The sequence below is a fragment of the Giraffa tippelskirchi genome, chromosome 5 (assembly GCF_054371585.1).
Source record: "Giraffa tippelskirchi isolate mGirTip1 chromosome 5, T2T-mGirTip1v1.2.pri, whole genome shotgun sequence".
NCBI classification, from domain to species: domain Eukaryota; kingdom Metazoa; phylum Chordata; class Mammalia; order Artiodactyla; family Giraffidae; genus Giraffa; species Giraffa tippelskirchi.
The window spans coordinates 128,152,096-128,172,101 of NC_137279.1; the positions used below are offsets into that span (position 1 = coordinate 128,152,096).

The 20,006-nt window shown below is 35.7% G+C and overlaps 1 protein-coding gene across 4 annotated transcripts in view; it reads left to right on the top strand.

Annotated features, from left to right (window-relative positions):
• The window catches only part of TMED5 (transmembrane p24 trafficking protein 5), an 84,957-nt gene that overhangs the window by 8,357 nt on the left and 56,594 nt on the right, over window positions 1–20,006 (top strand). For 2 of the 4 annotated variants that reach the window (XR_014052579.1, XM_081486368.1), the window contains exons 2-3: window positions 220–317; window positions 7,144–7,327. Coding sequence is in view for 3 of the 4 variants with exons in the window: in XM_081486368.1 (XP_081342494.1) it covers window positions 220–317; window positions 7,144–7,327 (282 nt within the window). In the remaining variant the exon portion in view is untranslated. Of the gene's footprint in view, window positions 1–219; window positions 318–7,143; window positions 7,368–9,313; window positions 9,338–9,713; window positions 12,598–20,006 lie in introns of those variants that run through there. The other 2 variants (XM_081486369.1, XM_081486367.1) reach the window with 2 other exon arrangements.

Consider the following 20,006-nt stretch of genomic DNA (forward strand, 5'->3'; position numbering starts at 1 on the left):
AGACCTAAATTTAAATGATGGCAGCAGGAAATGGCAAGAAAGGGACAAGTTCCAAAAATGAATGGAATGGAACAAAATGGTCTTTCCTTTCTAGCTCTAACATGAGTTGACCTTCTTAACCCTTGTTAAGATTTAGAAATGAAACCTTTTCATCATATGATCTACTTTTTCTTTTCAGCATTTGTAAAATGTGCTCTTCTCTTCTTTGCCTTTCTGCAGGTTTTAGATGGAGCAGGATTAGATATTGATTTCCATCTTGCTTCTCCAGAAGGAAAAACCTTAGTTTTTGAACAAAGAAAATCAGATGGAGTTCACACGTAAGTAATCTCTTAGTTGGGTTCCATGATCTGAATACCAGTGGGAACAGGGAAATTTAGCACATTTGATACTAAATATTAGCATTAAACGATTCCATATGAACATTTTAAACAGTCCTTTTCAGTGATCTATCTTAAACTAAAATGTCATCAATTCATCTTTTATCTTTTTGTTTAGGCATTTTCTTTTGATCTTGACTGAGTTTTTGCTTTGCTTTGGTTAATGAGATGACTATTCCACAGGTACTACATTCAATCTACTGAGGCATTTTACTGTAATACATCTTTGTGTCTGTGTGTGTGTAAATTTTTATTTTCTTCAAATGTCACTCTTTTTAGATAATTATAAGACCTGAAAGTAAAAGATCTGACCACAGGAAACCGTATAGAAAATGCTTTTTATAATTCCGAGTTTAGAATTTGATAAAAGGCCATATATTATATCTCATTTCTCTTTTTTTCATCTCACCAGTGTTTCCGTTTCATTGTGTTATTTTACTGTAGCACTTTGTTTACTCAGTACTGTTAGTGTGTTTAAACTGTGAGTATATAGGAATAAGAAAATCGAGTATGGAGTGTCCAATATCTGGACATAAACTAGACTTTGCATTTTATAAGCTTCTAAATTAATCTTTCCAACCCACTGTGAGAGATCAGTTCTTTGATTCTCCAATTCCATTTTGCAGACAAGGAGGCTTAGGGAAGTTAAATAAGACTGCAGGGATATACATTTATTAGGAGGAAGCAGAATGAACCAAAATTCTTGCTTCTACTATACAATGCTTAGAACATCTTTAGCACATAGCACTATGTAAGTACTAGCTATTTATAATCACTGGTCTTTGTTAACCAGAGTACCTGGCATGTAATTGTTACTCAGTAAATATGAATACATGTATGAATGAACAAGGTGGGAAAATGTCTTAACCATAGTTTCCTAAGATACTCATTTTAGTGTGCTTTCGAAAATGCCATTTTACCTGTGCAGAGTTCTAAAAAAAAAATTGCATGAACTACTGATAAATAAAATCAGAAGTGGTAATTTTAAGTCAGTTAAGGTGGCTATACCAGAATTAACTATGCTTTCTCTTTGATAGGTATATGAACAAGAACTAAAAATGAAGTTCATCTTTAAATTTTAGAATATAGAAAATGTATAGAATTTCTGTCAATTTTAATTTCTCTCCAATTTTCTGCTTTCATTTAGAGATTAGGGGGGAAAAGATATGTTACTGCTTTCTTACAAAGAATTGGTGCTCAGTCGCTAAGTTGTGTCCAACTCTTTGTGACCAGGCTCTTCTGTCCTCTACTATCTCCCAGAGTTTGCTCAGATTCATGGCCATTGAGTCAATGATGCCATCTAACCCTCTCATCCTCTGCTGCTCCCTTCTTTTGCCTTTAATCTTTCCCAGCATCAGGTCTTTTCCAGTGAGTCAGCTCTTCCTATCAGGTGGCGAAAGTATTGGAGCTTCAGTATCAGTCCTTCCAATGAATTTTCAGGTTTGATTTCCTTTAGGATTGACTGGTTTGAGCTCCTTGCAGTCCAGGGGACTCTTCAAGAGTCTTCTCCAGCACCACAATTTGAAAGCATCAATTCTTTGGCACTCAGCCTTCATTATGGTCCAACTCTCACATCCACACGTGACTACTGGAAAAATCATAGCTTTGACTATACAAACTGCTGTTAGCAAAGTGATATCTCTGCTTTTTAATATGCTGTCTAGGTTTGTCATAGCTTTCCTTCCAAGAAGCAAGTGTCGTTTAATTTCATGGCTGCAGTCACCATTCACAGTGCTTTTGGAGCCAAAATAGTTAAAATCTGTCACTGTTTCTTTCCAACTTTTTCCCCATCTCTTTGCCATGAAGTAATGGCCTGGATGCCATGATCTTAGTTTTCTGAATATTGAGTTTTAAGCCAGCTTTTTCACTCTTCTCTTTCACCTTCATCAACAGACTCTTTAGTTCCTCTTCACTTTCTGTCATCTGAACAGTGGTATCATCTGCATATCTGAGGTTTATATTTCTCTTGGCAATCTTGATTCCAGCTTTGTGATTCCTCCAGCCTGGCATTTCACATGATGTACTCTGCTTAAAAGTTAAATAAGCAGGGTGACAATATATAGTCTTGTCATACTCCTTTCCCAATATTGAACCCATCACTTGTTCCATGTCCAGTTCTAACTATTGTTTCTTGACTCACATACAGGTTTCTCAGGAGACTGGTAAGGTGGACTGATACTCCTAACTCTTGAGGAAATTTCCACAGTTTGTTGTGATCCACAGAGTCAGAGGCTTTAAGCGTAGTCAATGAAGCAGAAGCAGATGTTTTTCTGTAATTCTCTTGGTATCTCTATGATCCAACAGTGTTAGCAATTTGATCTGTGGTTCCTCTGCCTCTTTGAAACCCAGCTTGTACATCTGGAATTTCTCAGTTCACATACTGCTGAAGCCTAGCTTGAAGGATTTTGAGCATAAACTTACTAGCATGTAAAATGAGTGCAACTGTATGGTAGTTTGGCATTGCCCTCTAAATTGGGATGAAAAAACTGACCTTTTTCAGTCATGTGGCCCCTGCTGAGTTTTCCAAATTTGCTGACATATTGAGTGAAGCACTTTAACAGCATCATCTTTTAGGATTTTAAATAGCTCAGGTGAAATTTCATCACCTCCACTAGCTCTGTAGTAATGATTCCTAGGGCCCACTTGACTTCACACTGCAGCATGTCTGTCTCTAGGTGAGTGACCACATAGAATTATCTCTCATTAAACCACTGGGAGAAAAGAATGAGTTTATAAGAGTTCTTTTGATATGCCACGTCACTGTTCTAAGCACTTTACATGTATTCTTTTTTTTTTTTATTCTTCCTTATAGTCCTTACTATCATTTTACCAATGAAGGAATTGAGGCATAGAACAGTTAAGTAAATTGCTGCAGGTTACACAGCTAATGAACAGCAAAGCCAGGATTTAAAACCAGTCAGCAACTCACCCTTAATCACTATACCAAATTTACAAATCTACTTTCTAAAAATTAAAATGAAAATTTCATCTTTAGCTATATTAACTTTTAAAAAAATTACTTAATTTTTGGCTGTGCTGGGTCTTCATTGCTATGCACTGGCTTTCACTAATTGTGGGCTCCTCTTCGTTGCCGTGCGTGGGCTTCTTTCTCATCACAGTAGCTTCTCTTGTTGCAAAGCACAGGCTCTAGAGCGTGTAGGCTCGGTAGTTGTGGTGCACCCGGTTAGGTGCATGTGAAATCTTCCCAGACCAGGGATTGAACCCAGGTGCCCTACATTAGTAGGTGGATTCTAAACCACTAGACTACCAGGGAAGTCCCTTAACTTTTTAAAGGCAATTAAAATCTGTTATGCCACTGAAACAGTTTTTTCTTAAATTAAACCTTTGAAACAAATACTGTCCTTCCAGAAGTCAAGGTTAGTAAAAAAATGTCTCCAGACAGAGCCTTAAGTAATACCTATTTGTCCAGCACTGTCATATATATCATTACTAAATATATCATTACTATATATCATTACTAAATTAGTTATTACGCTAACTCACACCAGAACTTGTCTTCCCCCAAAATTCAAAGATTAACGGAGATAAAATGTATAAAAGTGTGTAAATTATGAAGGGATATATAAGTATTGGAGACGGAAATGGCAGCCCACTCTAGTAGTCTTGCCTGGGAAATCCATGGACAGAGCCTGGTGGGCTGCAGTCCATGGGGTCACAAAAGAGTTGGACACAACTGATCAAGCACATACAAGTTTTGACTAGAGAAGGGAATGGCAACCCACTCCAGTATTCTTGCCTGGACAATCCCATGGACACAGGAGCCTGGTGGGCTATAGTCCATGGGATCGCCGAGTCCGACACAACTGAAGCAACTGAGCACGCATGCCTACAAGTAGTGGCTGTTTTTATTTATAGTATATATACTAAAATCCAGTCACATTGCTGAGTACTCATCTCTTATGCTTAAACACAGTAAATCACAAATAAGAGGAAGAAAAACAAGATTGGCTTAAAAGATGAAGATCACAGAAGGCTATAGAAAATAACTTAAGGCACCTCAGAAATTGAAGCTCAAACATAACATCCACAAGAGAGCCAATGGCATCATTTGGCCTGTGTAGGCCTCCTCTTGCCATATGACTTCTAGATAAGTAATCAATCATTCAGAAGTCCTCTGATCACAACTATTTGCTAGCATTTTGTAGCACTGTTCCTGCATGTTTTGTGTACCTTCCAAGAGCTCATCCTTCTTGTGATATGCCCAAGAAAACACAATGAGAGAAAATTAAAATAGTAATACTAAGCAATAAGATTTTGTCAGTAGGATCGAGCTTTGAAGCAATACTGCTACTGCTACTGCTGCTGCTAAGTCGCTTCAGTCGTGTCCGACTCTGTGCGACCCCATAGACGGCAGCCCACCAGGCTCCCCCGCCCTGGGATTCTCCAGGCAAGAACATTGGAGTGGGTTGCTATTTCCTTCTCCAATGCATGAAAGTGAAAAGTGAAAGTAAAGTTGCTCAGTCGTGTCTGACTCTTCGAGGCCCCATGGACTGCAGCCTACCAGGCTCCTCCGTCCATGGGATTTTCCAGGCAAGAGTACTGGAGTGGGTTGCCATTGCCTTCTCTTGAAGCATACTATTATAGCTAAATTTTTTTTTTTTTTTGGCCCATCTTGAATGAGTTTTCACCCCTAGGGGGCAGTATCTCCTCATTGAGAATGTGTGGACTAAGAATGCTGCCCTTCAGAATATTCACATATGGTGGTTATATGCTTACTGTATCAGTGATGCCACTAATCAGAATACAGTGGAAATTTTACCTCAGAAAATGCCCCACATCTAGGTCGTATTACATAATAGTCACAACATTTTTGTTTTGTTCCTTTTAATATTGTTCCCCTATATCCATACGTGTTTGCTTTAGACTCCTTCAAAGGTTAAATGTGTCTCCAAAGACAAAGGTATGTCATAATGAAGGACACTGCAAAGAATACAGAAGGCTTCTAGCAGTATTGTAGAAAGATCAATTAACTGAAGGTCAAAAGTACAAGCTTCATCTATGCTTAAAACAGGCTATGTGATTGTGGGCAAGAAACTTAAAAATCTATGTGAACCTTATTTTACTTGCCTTGAAAAGGTCAATTATGCTTACTTTCAAATATGATGATAAGGATTAAAAACGATGTATGAAAGCAGTGTGTAAATTATGAAGAGATATATAAGTACTGGCTATTTTTATTAATAGTGATATATGCTAAAATCAAATCACATTGCTGAGTACTTACATGTTACACCTAAACAAACCTAGATCAGAAATAAGGGGCGGGGGGTGGGGTAGGGAGAGATGGAGATGGCTTAAAAGATGAGGATCCCATGTTGTTCAGAAGGCTGTAGAAATGTAATCTGCCTCAAAATTTAAGCGATCCAGCATGTTGGATAAGGAAACTTCGAATTTAGATCAACCTTCGTGAATAGTCACAGTTCAGTTCATTTGCTCAGTCGTGTCCGACTCTTTGCGACCCCATGAATCGCAGCACGCCAGGCATCCCTGTCCATCACCAGCTCCCGGAGTTTACCCAAACCCATGTCCATCAGTCGGTGATGCCATCCAGCAATCTCATCCTCTGTCGTCCCCTTCTCCTCCTGCCCCCAATCCTTCCCAGCATTAGTCTTTTCCAATGAGTCAACTCTTCGCATGAGGTGGCCAAAGTATTGGAGTTTCAGCTTCAACATCAGTCCTTCCAATGAACACCCAGGACTGATCTCCTTTAGGATGGACTGGTTGGATCTCCTTGCTGTCCAAGGGTCTCTCAAGAGTCTTCTCCAACACCACAGTTCAAAAGCATCCATTCTTTGGCGCTCAGCTTTCTTCACTGTCCAACTCTCACATCCATACATGACCACAGGAAAAACCATAGCCTTGACTAGACGGACCTTTGTTGGCAAAGTAATGTCTCTGCTTTTAAATATGCTATCTAGGTTGGTCATAACCTTCCTTCCAAGGAGTAAGCGTCTTTTAATTTCATGGCTGCAATCACCATCAGCAGTGATTTTGGAGCCCAAGAAAATAAAGTCTGACACTGTTTCCACTGTTTGCCCAAATAAAACCTAAAAAGTTTGAACTTTGTTGTTTTTGTGGCCAGCAGTAGTTAATGTCATTAGCCTGTGTAAATAGTTTGTTAAAATTTCTCTCCACAAAAAAATTATTAGAAAACTATTTTGCTAAATTAACTGCCTAGGCCAATTATCTTTAATGTGAAGATCAAGATTGTTTAAGTTATGAGTGGCATATATTCAGTGAAGGTAATGCTACTATGAGTAATGCTCTCATTCTTCACTACTGAACTCATTCCTAATCTGTGTAAACTGTATTATAATTATGTACTTAATCCAAAGGGGCCTAGAATGAAGCATTTAGGAAAATCCATTGTTTTTGAAAATAAAAAAAAAATCTCACATTACAAATTAATCTCAAAAGTGGAGGTCTGTAGTGATGTTTCCATGAGTTGAACTCATTATAAATTACTTTAAATAATACATAAATATTAAGGTTCACTCTTGAGGTATCATATCTAGGTTTTTAATCCTGCTCCAGTATCAAGCACATTTAAGTTGCAAGTCCTTGAATATCTATTTTCAGGTTACTGCTTTCAAGAAATTATAAATTATCTTTCAATACTACGGAGGTCTTTCTGTCAGTAAGCTGTCCAATTATAAATCATGTTATTTCTTTTTCTACAATAGTTTTTTCTTTGATCCCAGATGAAAGTACAGATAACTGAGGACAGTTTCTTTTTTTAATACAGGATAGAGACTGAAGTTGGTGATTACATGTTCTGTTTTGACAATACATTCAGCACCATTTCTGAGAAGGTGATTTTCTTTGAATTAATCCTGGATAATATGGGAGAACAGGAGCAAGAACAAGAGGACTGGAAGAAATACATTACTGGCACAGATATGTTGGATATGAAACTGGAGGACATTCTGGTCAGTATAGTTTCTTTTTTTAAGACTAAAATAATAAAAAGTTACTAACATCTAGAGACTTTACCATGTGATAGGCACTGAGCTAGGTATTACCTGCATTCTCTTACCTAATCCTTACTTAATTCTATAAGGATTATCATCTCCATTTTCCAATGAGGAAAATTATGGATTAGGGATATTTGGTAATTGTCTCTGTCACAGAACCACAGAGAGGGAAACTCAAATTTGAACACATGCTCTTAACTACAGAACTCCCTTAGAATGTTCAAACAGAGGATTGTAATAATGATCTGTAGAATGCTTGCATACAAAATTGAGTAATTTTTAAACACTTAAAATATACAGGAATTTTCCCCCACAACACAGATTTTATAACGTGAAATTTGGTATCACTTGATTAATTTGGGGAACACTTAACGTAACTCAGCCAAGCCTAGCAGTTATCAGAAACTACCACTACCCTCAGGAGTAAAAGCTTCTTTGCTTAAATTGCTTTATGCTTTATTTATCATAAACATGCATAAAGAAATGTGCATGTATATAAACCTATTTACTAATGATAGTATTGCCAGTGTTGAGGAGAAAGGTCATTACCCTTCAGCCACAGCTAGATGTAATCAAATGATAGAATTTAGTCAGCGATATTTATAAACAGCATATATACCTGTTACAGAACTTTCTGTGGGAGAAATAATGTGATTACTCCAAATTTGAAACTGTAATGTATAACCTCTAATACTCATAACCTGAACTGTTTTTTTATAGTGTGATATTTTGATCATGTTGAAGTTTGTTAAGAAAACAACTATCAAATTATATAAGAAGAGACATATTGTAAGAACAGTTAGCTAAGTCAGAAAATTAAATGATCACATCATGTGTAATTCCTTAGTGACTGAGCCCTCTAAGCCTTGGTGTCCTATCACCCTTGGGGATACCACCCTCTAGAGTTGTGAGGATGAAAGGTGATATGGCATATCTATAAATGCTTAAAACAGCATCTAGCAAACAGTGTTAGTTTTCTTACCTTTAACATTGGTGTTAACTGTGAATACAAACTGAAATGATTAAGCTTGACTGCCATGAATATTTACCATGACAATTTTGATCTCATCATCTCATGTGTATACTAAATTTAGTTGAATTTGAGATTCAGAAGAAGACTTAGTTATCATTAGTCCAGCTCCAAACTCCCTTTCCCCTTTCATTCCATTTTGTAGATAAGGAACTAGCTTAAAATGGAAATGATGCATCCATAGTCTCACTATTATGGATAGAAATTCAGTCTTTTTCCCACTCATTTTTAAAATCTCAATCATATTAATATATTCTTCCATTTTAAATTTATATTGCCAACAAGTGCAAAATACAAGTAGTTGTAAATTTTATTAGTATTAATACTTCACTGAATTCTCAAGAAATTGACTTCATTCACAATGAAAAAAAATGACCAACAAATTGGCATCCCAATTTGTTCAGATTTAAATATGGCTTAAAATACGTAGTCTTTTTTAAAGAAAAATAAAGTGTCTTTCAGGAGTTTTTCCATTTATACCCCCCCATCAAAATTTTTTATCACAGCAGCAAACTTGAATAAACAATTTTATACTTTACTGTCATCATCTGATATTGAAAATAACTATGCATGGTCTTTTCATTTGGGGATCTCAATCTCACATTTTTCTGGAAAATATCTTCATTACTAGATTACCATTGCTTTACAAATATACGTATATGACAAATATTATGCTTTGTAGTTTTGTAGGCTTAGCAGAGCACTCTGAAATTTTGTGTATATTTTTTGCTTTTAAATGAGGATTTTAAGCAAGATGACTATACAGGAAAATCTGTTTCTGTTATTTTCTTACTTATGCCATCAATACTTTGACATAATTTCTAATCTCAATTTTACCTTCTATTCATGTAAACCTTTTATAGTTTTTAAATCACTTCTCACCAGGACCCTACTAAAAAAATTTTTTTCAGATGTGCAACTCAGACTGCATCTTGGTAAGCTTGTTTTATGAATGTAATCTTGGAACATTTCTGTAATAAAAACATTTCTTATGGTTGTTAGGGCTAACAAGATAATGTATGTAAAATTACTGGCACTGTAGCACTCAAATATATTTTCATATTATTTTCAATTCCCAGTAGCTTTGTTCTTTTTTAGAATAATTATAGACAATAATTTAAATATATCATGAGAACTATTACATAAACTTTATGTAGTAAAGATCTTTAGGTAAATCTTAAGTAGTACCCACCCCTTAATTAAAATTGTTTTCGGATATTAAACTAATAAGAGTACAGTGAAGCACAGTTTTAAATTAACTTAAAATTACTGAGCATTCTTTTACAATAAAATTATTTTATTTATCTCCAGGAGTCAATCAACAGCATCAAGTCCAGACTAAGCAAAAGTGGTCACATCCAAACTCTGCTTAGAGCATTTGAAGCACGTGACCGAAACATACAAGAAAGCAACTTTGATAGAGTCAATTTCTGGTCTATGGTTAATTTAGTGGTAATGGTTGTAGTGTCAGCCATTCAAGTGTATATGCTGAAGAGTCTATTTGAAGATAAGAGGAAAAGTAGAACTTAAAATTCCAGAGTACTTAACATTCACAAAAAGGGACAGAAAAATGCAATAAACTGTTACAGTCAAGACCATTAACAGTCTTTTCCAAAACATTTTCAGGCATTACATTAAGTGTGAAATAAGTATAATTTTAATATGAAAGGAAAGTGATCTGTGCAAGTGATCTTACTGTTCCAATTGTACTTAAGTGTATAGCAAATATTTTGCAGGTATAAATGAATGAAGCCATTTTAATAACAGTAGTTTCCTAAGTTTGCAAAAGTTTTGCAAATGTCATTAGGTGATTTAAATAAATGAACTTTGGACCTAAATGTAACACTGAACAATGTTTTTAGAAGATTGTAACCCAGAAGTTTCTTTGTAAAAGTGGCAATTACAAATTAATTATAGAAGTTTTTCAGTATATCAAGTTATAAATCATATGAGAATTATCTAATCATGGATATCTTTAGAAAATAAAAACTCAACTTTTCTCTTTTTTATATATGTATCTCCTAAATGTATATAGAAACATAGCTGTGAAAAAAGGTATGTGGGATTTTTTATAACCAAATGTTAAAATATTAACAAAAAGTATTAGTTTTATATACCTAGCCTTCATTCCCAAAAGCTGACTTTTTGAATAATTCTTAAAAATACTAAGAGCATACTTATCAAAAATGGGACAGATTTTCTCTTTGAAGTGAATAAAGATCGTTCCCAATTTCTGTAAGGATACATTCTAATAGTTAACTAAGATATAGGATTTTTAAATTAAATGAGGGAAAATCATTTTATTTTTATATTATCAACAGTGTTACATTAGTTCTAACGTATTTACTGACTTGGAAGATACATTAATACCAGCAGTTGTGAAGGAAATATTGCTAAAAGAATTCGGACCTAATGTTAAGTAAATATCTTGAGTTTTCAAAACCATTAAAAAAAAAAAATAAAGTCAACATAAAATAATTTAAGGAAACCAGAATATCTTATCAAAATAAAGTTTACTTAAACTATAAATAAGTATCTGGAATCTGATTGGCTTATCGTAATCACTCAATCCTAATGTAAACCATGAGATTAATTTCCAGTTAATTGTTAGAAAAGCGTAGATTTTTTAATGTTTTAAATTATCATTTATAAGTATTTAGGTACAATATGGTATAAGCCCTACTAGTATAAATATTTATTAGTTTTTATTGTAATTTTCATAAAATGACCTTTCTGATCACTTTATTGGCATTCAAATAAGAATTGAAAACCTACAGAAGTTTCAACACTCAATATGTGAACAACCCTATAGTCTTTGCCATCATGTCTTAATCAAGTACTAGTAACTTAATGAATTAAATAGAATTTTTAGGTTATACCCACTTGTAATATTGTTTACAACATGTAAGAGTTAAAAACAATCAACTGATAAACCTGAGTACAGTTGGTTAATACTGCTGAATTCCTAATAAGCAATAATGATATCCAGAGACAATGATGATTTCATCTATAATTTATACTCAAGTGGTACAAAATGAGAGATATTTCCCTCCATCTTACATGTTTCCCTCTATTCTTCTTGGGAGAATAGAAACAGATTTCCCAACTCTGAGGCTTTTTTAAAATGAGATAAATGCCATGTTTAGGTGATTACCTTAATTGGCTAAGAAAATGCTTTTAAGTGTACAGGAGTAGCCCCTATAACACATGCAAAACAAGGGCCAGTAAGATTTTTGCTTATAAAGAGCTTTTTTTCCTCTTCTGATAAATAATGAGAAGCGAATGTAAAGTACTATAGCTAATAAAACAGTACAGGTATAAACTACTGCTTTTCTATAAAACTGTGATTAAGAATTCTACCTCTTATGTGTGGCTGGTCACTGTACTTACTGTACTCTTGATTCTTTACCTAACAATGGATTTGTTACATCATCTACATTTGATTTGTGCCACTGATTTTTTTTAAACCTTTGATTCAGTAACTTCCTATTATATAATAATGGCCTTATTTAGGAAACAAAGAATTTAAGGATATTGAGGACAATTTTATTTTTATAGACAAAGTGAAAACAGATTATATAAGAAGCATGTTACCTGTCTTAACCATAGAGTAAAATTTGTATGCAAAGAACTAGATTCTTTAATATTTCTAAAAGCTAATTGTTTATCTGCATCATACGGTTTTAATGTAGTATTCAGTTTTGACATTAAAATTATGCTAAGTGAGTAAGCTGTCACTTGACAGCTTATTTTATCTTTACTTTTTACTCATATAAACTTCTAAAATACTAAAATATTTAACTAAGGCCTAGAGTTTCACTATGATTTGCATTCAGATCCTTAATGATTGGTTTTCTTTTATGTGAATGTCAAGATAATAGATAAGTAGTTGAAATAGTATTGAAATAAAGTATAAACTGAAATGTCATTTTATTTTAGGTACCTTTATCCTTCTCAAGTATTGTTACGTCCTAAAATTGACAAAAATTGAATACCTATAATTGTATGCTTCTCCAAAGAAAATTCTTTTATCTGAAATTTTCAGATATTGATTCAGCACGTAATGGTTTTTCAGTTGAAATGTGTAATGCACAATTAGTGTTGCTCAAATGCTGTATACTTATGAACAGATACAGCCATATTAAATGAGCATTGAATACTGCGCTGAGTATATATAATAAAAATTACAATCAAAGAATGTCTTATTTATCTACCAGTCATTATAAATGCTGTCTAATCTTTAAAGCCTTCACTGATTTCATCTTAAAAGTGTGTGTGCTCTTTTCTGTTTGAAAACCCATACTTCTCTGCACTTTTTATTGTGAATCATTCTACCCTTCAATCGAGTTCTGTTTGTATATGTACTTGTTCTGCTGCTGCCCAAACATGTATTGTAACTAAGAGGTACTCAAAACAGGCAAAGATCATTAGTTCTGAGAGTCTGGAATGCTAAATAAGTACTCAGGGAGATTGTTCCACTCTTCTACCCTATTACAAAAATTGATTGTTTAGGATTGGAATTTGGTTCCAGAATCTTAATTAACACAATTTGGGATTCTGGTGTCTACATTATCCTTGGACCCTTTGCTAACTGGGTGAACTTGGGAGATCAAAACTCCAGTTTCAGGACTTCAGTGGCTAAGACAGTGCTTCAAGTGCGGGGGGCTTGGGTTCAATACCTGGTCAGGGAACTGAGATCCCACATGCTGCAACTAAGCACTCACATGCTATAACCAAGATCAAAGATCTCATATGCTACAACTAAGACCCAACATAGTCAAATAAATATTTAAAAAAGAAAACAACTCCAGTTTCCTCCTTTGTAGAAGTGTTTTAAGTTACGTCTTAAAACTCAGTTAAAAGAGCAAATGAAAGAATCTAGTGCTTAGTGAAGGTTGATATATTATTGGTGATTTCCTTCATACCATTTAGACAAGCCACTTTTCCCCCCCAGACTAGTAGAATTCCTTAGGCACCTTTCTGGTTCTGCACTACCATCACTTTCAGGTGTCTGGGTTTGTGTCACTGGACACTGGATATACCTACACTTAATATGTATCTGGGAGAACGACAGAATAAAGAATCCAGACCTAAGATGATGGCATCTGAGAATGAGCACATCATGGATGCTAGATCCCTGCACCGAGAAGAAAAGGTGAGAAAATGCAGGGCAGGGGAAAAAGTTAGAGGTCTTCAATGTCCATGAATCAACAGCACAGTGAACAGTGAGAATCTTTTATCCAACAGTGAAATGAACTCCCTTATAAATAAAGCAAGCAACAATTTCCCAATCTTAGTTTCCAAGTGGCAATGATGATTGGACATAAAAGGGATTATTTCTACATTGGGATAAAATGGAAAAATGGACTAATAAAACTAAATATTCTGTTTTTATTTCAATTTTAAAAGCACTAAGTAATATTAGTGGTAGGAGAAAGCTGAAAGGGCCAGAGCCTCAGACACATTGTAGAGTTCTGTTTTGCTGAATTCTTGCTTGGTATTAAAAAGAAAAGAAATTCAAAACACAATACCATTTATAATTACTCCAAAGAAAATGACATACTTAGGTATAAATCTAAAAAACATGTACAGGATCAGTGTGAGAAAAGTTATCAAACGGCTGGTAAAAGAAAGACCTAAATAAATGTAGAAACATACCATATTCAAAGGTGAAAAGGCTCAACATAATAAAAAAGTCAATTCTTCCTAAACTGATTTTTATGAGAATTTAACATAATTCTCATAAAAATCTAGCAAGGTTTTTTTGTAGACAAGGAAAAGCATATTCTAAAATTTATACAGAATGGAAAGGCAAAAGAAAAAGACAGTTTTGAAAAAGAATAAAGTCTACCTATATTAATAATAATCAACACAGTGTGGTACTGCTGGAGGGATAGACACATAGATCAATAGAACAGACATTCTAGAATACACCAAAACAAGTCAAACTGATTTTTAACAAAGGTACAGAAGTAATTCAATGGGGTAAAGACAGCCTTTTAAACAAAAGGTGCTGGAGCAACTGGGTCAAACACAGGTGAAAACATGAACTTACATGTTAAAACTACAGAGCTTGTTGGAAAAACATATGAGAAAAATCTTTAAGACTAGGGCTAGACAAAGAGGTTCCATACTTGACACCTAATATATGACCCATAAAAGGAAAAATTGGACCTCATCAAAAGTAAAACTTTTGCTTCATGACTTACTAAGGGGATGAAAAAATAAGCTACTGAAGGGGAAAAATATCTGCAAATCACATATCCAAAAGCCTAGAATACATAAAGAATTCTCAAAGTCCAACAGTTAAAAAAATAAAACAGTTCAATTAGAAAATGGGCAAATGACATGAATGGACATTTCATTGAAAATATATGGATGGCAAATAAGTACATGAAAATAATTTTAAAATCATTAGCCATTAGGATAATTCCAGTTAAAACCATAATGAGGTATCACTATACCAGAAAGGCTAAAATTTAAAAAATAGTTACAACACCAAATGCTGGGCAAGGGTCCAAGAGAAATTAACTCACACTCTTACACTGCTAAGTGGGATATAAAATGGCAGAGTCACTCCAAAAATATTTGGGCCATTTCTTTCAAAACTACACCTGCACTTACCATGCAACCCAGCATTTATACTCCTGGACACACCCCTGATAAATGAAACCATATGCTCAAATAAAAACCTGTATACATATACACAGCAACTTCATTTGTAACAGTTCCAAACCAGAAATAACTCAAATTTTCTTTTAAAGAGTGAACAGTTAAACGTTGGTACATCTACACTATGGAATACTGAGCAGCAATAAACAGAATAAACTATTGATACATGCAATAATTTGGATAAACTTCCAAGGAATTATGGTTGGGGAGAAAAATCATAAAGGGTCACACACTGTATGGAGGAAAGAAAGAGATAGCTACAACTGGCAGCTTTGTGGTGGAAAAATTCAGTCTTGATAGTGACAGTTACACAAATCTAACGCTATATAAAATTCACAGAGCTGTTATCAGTTCAGTTGCTCAGTTGTGTCTGAGTTTTTGTGACCCCATGAACTGCAGCACACCAGGCCTCCCTGTCCATCACCAACTCCCAGAGCTCACCCCAACTCATGTCTATCGAGTCAGTGATGCCATCCAGCCATCTCATCCTCTGTTGTTCCCTTCTCCTCCCGCCCCCAACCCTTCCTAGCATCAGGGTCTTTTCTAAGGAGTCAACTCTTCACATCGTGTGGCCAAAGTATTGGAGTTTCAGCTTCAACATCAGTCCTTCCAATGAACACCCAGGACTGATCTCCTTTAGGATGGACTGGTTGGATCTCCTCGCAGTCCAAGGGACTCTCAAGACTCTTCTCCAACACCACAGTTCAAAAGCATCAATTCTTCAGCACTCAGCTTTCTTTATAGTCCAGCTGTCACATCCATACATGACTACTGGAAAAACCATAGCCTTGACTAGACGGACCTTTGTTGGCAAAGACTCTACACATGGACATCACCAGATGGTCAACACCAAAATCAGACTGATTATATTCTTTGTAGCCAAAGATGGAGAAGCTCTATACAGTCAGCAAAAACAAGACCAGGAGCTGACTGTGGCTCAGATCATGAACTCCTTATTGCCAAATTCAGGCTTAAATTGAAGAAAGTAGGGAAAACCACTAGACCATTCAGGTATAACCTAAATCAAATCCCTTATGATTATACAGTGGAAGTGAGAAATAGATTTAAGGGACTAGATCTGATAGACAGAGTGCCTGATGAACTATGGACGGAGGTTCGTGACATTGTACAGGAGACAGGGATCGAGACCATCCCCAAGAAAAAGAAATGCAAAATGGCTGTCTGAGGAGGACTTACAAATAGCTGTGAAAAGAGAAGCAAAAAGCAAAGGAGAAAAGGGAAGATATTCCCACGTGAATGCAGAGTTTCAAAGAATAGCAAGGAGAGATATGAAAGCCTTCCTCAGCGATCAGTGCAAAGAAATAGAGGAAAACAATAGAATGGGAAAGACTAGAGATCTCTTCAAGAAAATCAGAGATACCAAAGGAACATTTCATGCAAAGATAGGCTCGATAAAGGACAGAAATGGTATGGACCTAACAGAAGCAGAAGATATTAAGAAGAGGTGGCAAGAATACATGGAAGAACTACACAAAAAAGATCTTCACGACCCGGATAATCACGATGGTGTGATCACTCACCTAGAGCCAGACATCCTGGAATGTGAAGTCAAGTGGACCTTAGAAAGCATCACTACGAACAGAGCTATATACACACATACAAATTGAGTATTTGTAAACCTGGTGAAATCTGAATAAACTCTGGACTGTTCCAATGTCAATTTTTCTGTATTAAATATTGTACCATTATGCTAATATCACCATTGGAATATATGAAAAGTACACAGGAACTCCCTTTTTTTTTTTTTTTGCAATTTCTTGTGAATCTATAATTATTTCAAAATAAAAACTTAAAAATGAGGCAGGTGAATTTTATATTGCAACAGACATTACTGTGTTGTAATACACATATTTCTGAATGAGCCCATGAATAAATAAAATAATTTAACTTCATGCTAAATAAAACCAAAATATTCTCATTGAAAAAATCAAATTGTCAGGACTCTCCTGGTGTTCCAGTGACGAGTGCTTCACGCTCCCAATGCAGGGGCCCAGGTTCAATCCCTGGTCAGGGAACTAGATCCCACATGACACAGCTAAGAGTTTGCAAGCTGAACTAAGACCCAGCACAGACAAATCTGTATTTTTTACAAAAAATAAAATACAAGTGTCATTTTAGGTATTGGTACAGTTCTTAAAGAATTTAGTTATCAGCAGAAAGGTGAACTACTATATTCTTCAAGGCTCTTAAAGAATTGAGCCTGATCATTCTGACATGAAATATGAAAGAAGAGTCAAAAGTCAAACTTTTTCTTTTTTAGAGCAATTCCCTTTTCTAAAATTCTGTCCAGAAGTTATACTATGTTCAGTTCAGTTCAGATCATTTGCTCAGTTGTGTCTGACTCCCAGAGACCCCATGAACTGCAGCACGCCAGGCTTCCCTATTCATCATTAACTGCCGAAGCTTGCTCAAACTCATGTCCACTGAGTCGGTGATGCCATCCAACCATCTAATCCTCTGTCATCCCCTTCCCCTCCTGCCTTCAGTATTTCCCAGCATCAGGGTCTTTTCTAAGGAGCCAGTTCTTCACATCAGGTGGCCAAAGTACTGCATCTTCAGCTTTAGCATCAGTCCTTCCAATGAATATTCAGGACTGATTCTTTTAGGATTGACTGGTTTGATCTTCTTGTAGTCCAAGGGACTCAAGAATCTTCTCCAACACCACAGTTCAAAAGCATCAATTCTTTGGCACTCAGCCTTCTTTTATGGTTCAACCCTCATATCCAGACATGACTGCTGAAAAAACATAGCTTTGACTAGACAGACCTTTGTTGCCAAAGTAAAGCAGTACTTGCTGCTTTTTAAAACACTGTCTAGATTGGTCATACCTTTTCTTCCAAGAAGCAAGTGTCTTTTAATCTCATGGCTGCAGTCACCATCTGCAGTAATTTTGGAGCCCAAAAAAATAAAGCCTGTCACTGTTTCATTGTTTCCCCATCTATTTGCCATGAAGTGATGGGACCGGATGCCATGTTCTTCATTTTTTGAACGTTGAGTTTTAAGCCAGCTTTTTCACTCACCTCTTTTCACGTTCATCAAGAGGCTCTTTAGTTCCTCTTTGCTTTCTGCCATAAGGGTGGTGTCAGCTGCATATCTGAGGTTATTGATCTTTCTCCCAGCAATCTCGATTCCAGCTTGTGCTTCATCCAGTAGAAGTTATACCATGATGAAATGGTTATTAGAATACTGTCATGGAAAGATTACACCTACTTCCCCAATGTTGTAAAACCATCATTCTGTGAATTTCAACAAAGAAGCTTTCCTTGACTTTTTCAAATGCTAAGTTTTCAGTGGACAATCATGGCAATAACACAGTGGATAACTGTACACAGTGGATAACATCCCTTCATCTATAAAGGTAACAACCCCTTTTTTGCTATAAAGGATCTTAGAATTAAGGCATATACAGGATATGCAACTAGGAAGCAACTTATTAATTATAATACAAACCACTGTAAACTCTTAAATGCCAAAGGGACATAAATTTAAAAATAAATATGCTGGCAACTACTCCTTCATTATTCCTTGGCAAACAGCAAAGGAGCAAAGAATGAAAAAGTTCACTTTGTTTAGAATGAGGAACCAGTAAAAGCTAGAAAACATTATGGAGATGGCCCATACTCTCCTTTGATAATATATTTCCTTTCAGGCACCCAAGGGAAGACAGAATACAATACTTTTGTAGCCCATAGCCTCTAATACAAGTTACACTCATCACAATATACCCAAGACAGTTTAGTATCTTAAAATAAGAAAAATTTGAGCATTACTGTAACTAGAACTTTGGAGAATAGAAAAGCAAAGAATCTGTAGGACTTCCTTGGTGGTGCAGTGGATAAGAATCCTCCTGTCAATGCAGGGGACATGGGTTTGATCCTTGATCCAGGAAGACTCCACGTGCCCCACAGCAACTAAGCCCACATGCCACAACTACTGGAGCCCTCAAGCCCTGGAGCCGTACACGGCAACTACTGACGCCCACAGGCCTAGAGCCTGTGCTCTGCAGTAAGAGAAGGCTTTGCAATGAGAAGCCCATGCACCACAACGAATAGCCCCCACTCACTGCAACTACAGAAAGGCCGCGTACAGCACCAAAGACCCAGTGCAACCAAAAATAAAAATAATATTAAAAAAAAAAAAAAGAATCTGCCTTTAAAGAGCTGATGGTTCACCTGGGGAGGAAGACTAGTTAGTATTCAGGAAATACTAGTTACTAATTTTTCCAAGTCAGCTTTGTCATTCATTGCTCCAAGAAGTTTTGCCAAATTCCTTAAACTTATGGTGTATCCCTCTTATGTGTGTAACCCTTATGGGGTATCCCTCTATGGTATAACCCTCTACACTTCCCCTTCAAATTACTCTTCCCACCGTATCAGAATTAACTTATAAGAACCCTCTACAAGACTACAATCTCTAAAGGCAGAGAACATCTCTTCTATCTACTGCACCCAGCACAATATCTAGAACCAGTATTTGCTAATGCAAAGATAAGGCACACTATGATTAAATAAAAAGTTTGTGAAGTGTAAAACACAATCCTCTTTCAGTAAAAACAGAAACAGATAAAAAGTCTTGAAGGATAAGGCTTATATACCATTAGCTCTGGATTATAGAAGCTGGAGGAGTTTCAGAACTATGTTAAGTTTTATGTTACCTTAATTGTTCACTCAAGTGCTTTTATATCATAGTTAGAAAACTGTAAAGCTTTTTCACTTAGGGAAAAAAATAACAAGATTTCCTCCTCTGTTCTTCTCATCTACTATAACCATTCTTCCCAGTCATTGCCCCTTTCTTCTAAACCACATCTTCATTTTCTTGGAACCACTTCACTAATTCTCCCTTTTGTTGCCAGCTAATACACAACAACATAAAGGTAAGCAGAAAAGTAATACATGAGAAACAAATTAGCAT